This window comes from Pongo pygmaeus, chromosome X, assembly GCF_028885625.2.
Source record: "Pongo pygmaeus isolate AG05252 chromosome X, NHGRI_mPonPyg2-v2.0_pri, whole genome shotgun sequence".
Lineage (NCBI taxonomy): Eukaryota > Metazoa > Chordata > Mammalia > Primates > Hominidae > Pongo > Pongo pygmaeus.
The window spans coordinates 72308381-72315547 of NC_072396.2; the positions used below are offsets into that span (position 1 = coordinate 72308381).

At 46.0% G+C, this 7167-nt stretch overlaps 1 protein-coding gene across 4 annotated transcripts; it reads right to left on the reverse strand.

Annotated features, from left to right (window-relative positions):
- Positions 1-1223: 1223 nt before the first annotated feature.
- On the reverse strand, positions 1224-5917 carry PJA1 (praja ring finger ubiquitin ligase 1). 4 transcript variants are annotated; one of them, XM_054472450.1, is made up of 2 exons: positions 5720-5917; positions 1224-3509 (listed from the first exon to the last, which is right to left on the reverse strand). In XM_054472450.1, exon 2 carries the CDS (start codon positions 3440-3442, stop codon positions 1664-1666), a length of 1779 nt encoding a protein of 592 aa, XP_054328425.1. In that variant the 5' UTR covers positions 3443-3509; positions 5720-5917; the 3' UTR covers positions 1224-1663. The 4 variants fall into 4 exon arrangements, with proteins under 4 accessions (XP_054328425.1, XP_054328424.1, XP_063516779.1 ...); XM_054472449.2 differs by having other exon boundaries at positions 1224-3835; positions 5720-5869; XM_063660709.1 differs by having other exon boundaries at positions 1224-3667; positions 5720-5857.
- Between the last annotated feature and the right edge of the window lie 1250 nt (positions 5918-7167).

Sequence of the window (7167 nt, forward strand, 5' to 3'; positions counted from 1 at the left end):
AACAACATCCAGCCTGTTGGAGATGCGCAGAAATAGCACTCAGAAACTATTAGCAGGAGCATGAACAAGTACAACGACTTTGGAAAGCAATTTGGCTATATCTAGTTGGGGTGAAGATGCTCAAACCCTAGGACCCAGAAATTTCACTTCCATATACTTACCTCTAGAGAACTTCACACATGTACACAAAAGCACATCTGTTTAGTATGTTCATTGCTGCAAAATGCTGGGAAGAACCTAAATGTTCACCAGTAGGGAAATGGATAAATAAGGTGTGGTAATTCATACAATTAAATATTTTGTATACAGCAGTTAAACTGCATGAACTAGATCGACATGTATCAAAATGGCTGTCTCCAAAACACTGTTGAGTTTAAAATTCAAGTTGCAAAATGATATATACAGTCTATCAATTATATCCATTTAAAAAACATTAATACTCTTTGATTATGAATATTTATATACACACATATACATACAAACACACACTCATATATATGTCTAAAGACATAGACAAGAAGTAAACACACCATTTTCTGGGTAGTGCTTACCTCTGTGTAAGAAAGAAGGTAAATATTATGGGCTGAGGAACTTCACCTGTGCCTAAAAAAAAATTATTTATTGGAGAGAGAGAGAGAAGAGAGGGGTGGCAAGGGGGAGAGAGAGAGACAGACAGACAGACAGACAGAGACATCTCTGAAGCAAATATAGCTAAATGTTAAAACCTGTTCACTCTGTGTAGGTGAGTACCTGTATTTTCCTGTAGCACTTGTGTGGCATATTTTTTCAATTCCTATCTGTGTCACTGTGTTAAGCTATAAAATTGGCATATAGCTTTATTTTTTTGGACCCATTCCCTCTGAGAGTTTCTGTTTTCTCAAAGGTGATTTTAACTCATTCATCCCTACATTCAGTTTGGACTTAATCCTACCATTGTTTTTTTTCTTTACCATGCTTTCTTATTGTTTCTTTCTTTCCTTCTTTCTTTTCTTCCTTCTTCATCTATTTGACCTTTTCCCCTGCAGTAGTTGGACAACCATACACTTTATTCCTACTTTTAAAGTCACTGCCCTCATTTTTTTTTTTTTTTTTTTTTTTTTTGCAATTGTTGAAGTCAGCATCCCCAGTGAAACTAAAGCTTTTGATGCAAATGCAAGGGATCAATTATAAAGTCATTCAGTACCACTGCTTCAGACAAAACCAAAAAATTCCATTATACCATGTAAAACCAAAAGAACAACTTTAATAAGCTTTTACGGCACTGCAATTACAGGAACATCGACCCATAACATGCAACAAAAATTATTTTGCCTTTTGGACATATTTAACAGATAAACTTGACATTACAAGTAACAGCAACACATTCTACTGAAGAAAACAAATGCGATTTAACTTTCAGGTTAGAAAACATATCTTCTTACTGCAATCTCAAGTAGCATTTAGAAAGTTTAGTTTTCCCTTTTCTAACCTCTAAAAGATGATATGATTTTTAATGCAATCATACACAACTGTTTTCACATTGGAAATAATCACGAGGAATCAATAGGTTTAGGCTAACTGACTGATTGCTTTTGTTTCCATTGTTAATTTCAAGAGGGCTCCTGCAGTATTGTGGATTTCAGATGGGGAAAATAATCAGACCAGGAGTAAACAGCCTTGGTCTTTAGAGTGGGGGAGGGAACATGCAGCGGCACACGGGGCAGGTGCCTGACTTCTGAAGCCAGATGGACACACACGGCTTGTGGAAATAGTGGTGGCACGGCAGCTCAGTTGCCACCTCCCCCTTCACATATTCGCTACAGCAGATGGGGCAGCACATCTCCTGACCAACTGCGCCATGATCTTCAGTGACTAGGATCTCGGGAAGAGCGTCAATGCTCTCCTTGCTTGCTGGTGGATTGGCCACCTCTACATCCACTGCGAGAGACTCCAAGTGCGCAAGGGCAGTTTCCATTGCCTGGGCCAGGCGTTCTTCAAGTGCCATGTAGGTGAGGAACTGAGGATCCACGTAGGAAATGGCTTCAGCCACTCCTAACCCATCTGCAAATCCATCAAAGAGGCTCCAATCCACTTCTAGGTCTTCACTCACACTGGAGTCATCTTCAAGGTTGTTGTTTCCATCCAGCATGAATACCCCAGGTTGCATCAACTCGTGACCAGAATCATTATCCCCCTCACTGCTACTGTCATTCTCATTGTACTGGAGCCAAGGAATTTCTCCTTCTTCCAGGGATGCCTGTTCTTCCTGAAGAGATGGTTCTCGAACTTCTTCAAGGTAATTGCTGCCATTGCTGCCATTGCTGCCAGCACTGGCCCCGGCGCCAGCCCCGGCACTGGCACTAGCACCGGGGCCGGGGCTGGTGCCAGTGCTGGCACTCACCTTAGCCTGTGGAGGTTCCCGCTCTTCTTTCCCCGGCAGAGTCTCCCAGCTTTCGCCACTGGAGGACAGGGTTTGCTCTCGGCTTCGATACTTCCGACGCAGAGCAGCAATCCACTCTTTGTCACTGTCAGAGTCTTCGTCGCAGTATTTGTAGTAATCATCACTGTGCGTCCAGAAGTCAGGGTCGGCCATGGTGCGTCGTCGTCTCGGCACCTTTTCTGGTTTCACTTGGTCACTCCTTGTTTCCCGTTTGTCTTCAGGGTACTTTGGCTCAGAATAGCCACTTGAACTCTCGCCTCTCCCTCTTCTTGCCAGGCCATCCGAGTGGCCTTCATTGTCATTGGCGGTATCCCTCCACCTGGAAGTACTGTGTGGCATATCATCATCATCATCAGTATCAAAAAAAATTTTTGGTTTCACGCAGTTTGGACTTGCCAGGTTTCTGATTTTGGGCCTGACCACAGGTTCCTCTGCACTCTTTGAGGTGTTTTCCCCACCACCACAAATACTCACAGGAGCCCTGCTGGGACGTGCAGGTAAATTTTGCTCCCTTCTCTCCCTCTCCAAGTTGTCACCTTTTGTAGCCACCTTGCCTTCAGCAGAAGATGACTGTGAGGCCACACTACTTTGTGGCAGGAAGTCAGCTCTGCTAGCTGAGCATCTTGCTGCAGGGACTGGGTCTAACTTGTCTCGCTCCTCTCTCACATCATGGCTAAAACTAGAGAACTGTGGAGGTGGCCCAGCCAAAGACCTTGCCCCTTTCTCTGGGTCATACAGCTTATCATCTTTAAACTTGCCAGTTTTCCCTCTCACTGGCGGTCGCTCAACAGGCCCAGCCCCCTCCTCCTCACTATCATCTGCCCCATAAGAGTCAATATGTCCATAGGCCATTCCTCTTCTGCTACCCGAAGCTCTGTACTCTCTTGGCGGATACCTGGAATAGTCCTCATTATCAATATTCAGGTTGGTTCCTGAACTCTCGCTGTCGTCCCAACTACGACGAGTAGTGGAAAATGGCGATCGGCTCCTCTTGGTGGTTTGACTGGGGGCTGATCTGTGCATTGGGACTTCGGAGTTTGTCTTTCTCTGGCTGGCAATCCTTTCCCGCTGGCTCGTGGGTGGCCTGAAACTGACATAAGCATGCCTTCTTCCATACCTCCTACCTGTATTGGACTGATACCCTCCTGTTGGATTGGGCCATACAGGCTTGCTAGATTCCTGACCCATCACTCTGACTTAGGAGGGTTTCCAATACAGCTGGGGCTCGGGTAGGAGGGCTCCTGCTCCCTGCACACGTTTTTGAGATGGGAAAGTAAAATCAGTTTAGAATAAAGGAGCAGGGAGATTTATTTTCACTTCAGCAGGCAGGTAACAGAAAGAATAAGGGGCCTTTAAAATGAGTTTCACTTTCTTCTAAGGCCTGGAGTAGCATTCCAGTGACTGTCAGGTGTAGACCTGGAACACATTTTTAATGTTGGCAAAATGATTACAAGACTGGGTTTGCAGGAAAGCCAGACTTAGAGGAGAATCTGATGGAAGGTTGGGGGGTGACTGGACACTTGGAAGGTGGGTGAAGTACTGTGGAATTATGCAACGTGGGGAAAGGAAAGACTGCTGTAGGTTTTTTTATGGGGTGTCTGCGTTTTTCTGAGTGCTGCAGACATACAGGAGAAATGCAAATTGGAATAGAGTGGAAAATACAGATCGCTGTGTGTGCACGAGTGCCTATGTGTCTGTCTATCAAGAGGAGAGGGACAGGTGGAAGGGGACAGAGGGATGTTTATGTTTGTAGGGGGAAAGGGTATGAGTGTTAGAATGAGACCCATTCTGGATGTGGGTATGAAAATGACAGGCATGGGTGGGGTGGCTTTGGAGGAGAGGGGTGCGTGTATGTATGAGGAAAGGGAAGGTGTTTGTGTGTGTAGCTGTATGTGAGGCAGCTGAAACTACAGAAGGATGCCCATGTTTATGTGTATGTCACAGGCAGGGGAGTGTATGGTTGGCAATGGAGAGGAGTGTCTGAGAGTTTGTGTGTGTGTATGTTAGCCAAAATGAGAGGCAACAATGGAGAAATGTCAGTGTGAGCAAATGCAGCAGGCACAAATGGAAGCGGGGGTGGGGGGTGCGCAGCACTGGAGAGGGATGTGCTTGAGGTGGATGGAACAGAGGCGGGCAATCAAAGAACGATGCCTGCCTGTGTGGATATGGCAAGTAGGGAGGCAGGTGGTGTCCCCATAGAAGGATTTATGTGAGTGTGAGTGTGTGCACCTCGGGGACCAGCAAAAGAGAGCTGTGTCTGACACACGTGGCAGAGAGAGCAATAGAGGAGAGCATTTGAGAAGGGGGTATGAATGAGCACATGTGGCTACATATGTATGTCACTGGCCAGCGATAGAAAGATGTCCTTATGTGTGTATATAACAGGAAGGAAGAAGGAGGGCAGCCGGAGGGGGTGTGTGAATAGGCATGTGTTCGCGAGAGCACGCAGAGGCCGAGCAGGGAGGGGGCCGGTGCTAGAGGTGTGTATGTGGTAGGCGGATAGAGGAGGGGGAAGGCATGAGAGGGTGTGAGGGTGTGTGAGAGGGTGTGTGCTGCGTGTGCCTGCGCATGCGCGGGGGAGGGGACGCACTGGAACCTTGCGGATGGAGGGGCAAGGAGGGGGCTACAATGAAAGGCTTCTGTGCGGGGGCGCGTGCTCGCGAGACACTGGGGGTGGGGGGTAGGGGGGGACGCAATGTCATAATAAGAGGTGGGAAAAGGCCATCAGCTCAAACGGGGAGACCCAAACCGATGTGGCAGGGGAGAGGGAAAATGAAAGAAAAGGGCGTGCGTGGGTCTAGTTTTCCCTGAGAATAATTATTTTTTCCTTACAATTTTTTCCCTGGGAACAGTATTTTTACCTAAAAATCTTAACCATTTACCATTTGGCAAAACAACAGCAAAATATGGGAAGAAAAGCCACGGAGTGCTCCGCAAAGGGGCCGAGGAGGGAAGAAGGAAGGAGAGGGGAGGAGAGGCAGGGAGAAGTGGGAGAGGGCCGCGACCACCACTGCCCTCCCAAGAGCGATGAAAGCCACTCGAGTGGGGACCGCGCCACACCAAAGGGGTTCCGGCAGCGGAGGATGTGGCCCCAGAACAGGCCGATGGAGGGCATGGGCCTCACTCTGCAGTCAGGTCCCGCGTCCGCCCCACCCCTTCCCGAGGGGCGAACCTGAAAAGCAGTTCCCAGGAACCCCCCAAAATCCTCGCCCCCGTGCCCGGCCACTCGCCCCGCGCCCGGCCACTCGCGCCACCGCCAGCGCCCGGATGAATCGAGGAAACAATCAGCCTTTCACTCACCAAGTCCAGAAAGCCACACGCTTTTCAGAGAAGCAGAGCTCTCGGATCTCCGACCGCCACGACCGCCAGAGCCGCTGCTCCCGGTCTCGAGCTCCTCCCCCGCCAGACAGCAGCGGGGCGGGCGGCGACTGCGGCGGCGGAAGTGATTGTGAAGTCAGCTGGAGCCCGCCCCCTTGATGTGGCGGGGGCGGCAGCTGCTCTCCACAAATCAGGGTGGGCCCGAAAGCATTATTTCATCTTAAATGATGAAATCGTCAAGGATACAGAAAAGGACAGCGAAAAATGTCACAAACACCCAGCTTTAACTAATGTTAAACATTTAGCTATATTCCCTTCTGGTTTTTTTTATAAATAAAATAAAATCTGCAAATTCTTTCTGATTAAGTCCAATGTGAGAGTAATTACGTTACTACATCACATCCTATGTTACGTGTTATGGTTGTACCGAAAGTATTAAAACTGCGAAACTATATTTAGGGTTGCAGTAAGCTTAAATTTTTTTTAACCTGATGGTTAAAGCAAATTGAAGCTGTTTATGTTGAATTTGTTGCTGCTAATCACAAAACCAAGCTTCTCTATCCCAAGAGATCATAAGACACAACACAGGTTCATATTCTGGTATTGCATTGCAGTTAAAAAATATTGTAGTTATGCCTTTTGGATTTATACCATTTTACTGAATTCTGAAGTCTTTAAATTGCGCTTTATAATGGAACTCTAATATTTACAGCCAATCTAAACATTTCCCATGTTCACAACAGTAACAAAGTTTTGTTCTTACTGGAAACAAAATGCATAATAGAACAAAAATCTTAGGGGTAACAACATAATAGAAATAAAATGTATAACTTTCAAACCATTAAAGTAATAATATGTGGAACAAAGAGAAAAACTCATTCTTAACAAAGGCCAAGAAATGTTGCTGGGGGGGGGTGCAAAAAAAAGGATGCAAAAAGAAAACAAAAATGCAGGAATCCAAATATATCAGCATGCATTATGGGTTAACATCTCCTAATAAAAACCAAACTCTTATTTTGAGCATTTTGTTTTCAAAAGCCAAGTTATATTCTATTTATGTGAGTTTCACCTAAAGCAGAAATAGGAATAAAAAATATATGAGAGTAAAATACTAGCAGAAAAAAAGGAGAGAGGGAATGAGGGAAGGAAAGAAGCAAAAAAAAAAAAAAAAGGAAGAAAAGGAAGGAGGAAAGAAACTCGTAACAATATCAATATCCTAAACATCGAGAACTCAAAGTAAAAAGAACTAAAGAGAACAAAACAGGTTGTTTTATTCACTGAGAAAGATATGACAAGCTGGTGGTGTGTGCCTGTAGTCCCAACTACTTAGGAGGCTGAGGCAGGAGGATTGTGTGAGCCCAGGAGGTTGAGGCTGAAGTGAGTGAAGATCACGCCACTGCACTCCAGCCTGGACAACCAAGCAAGATGCT

Excerpts from the sequence above, each read along its gene's own strand:
- PJA1 (XM_054472449.2), bottom strand. The coding sequence starts at position 3,607 with ATGGGTCAGGAATCTAGCAAGCCTGTATGGCCCAATCCAACAGGAGGG.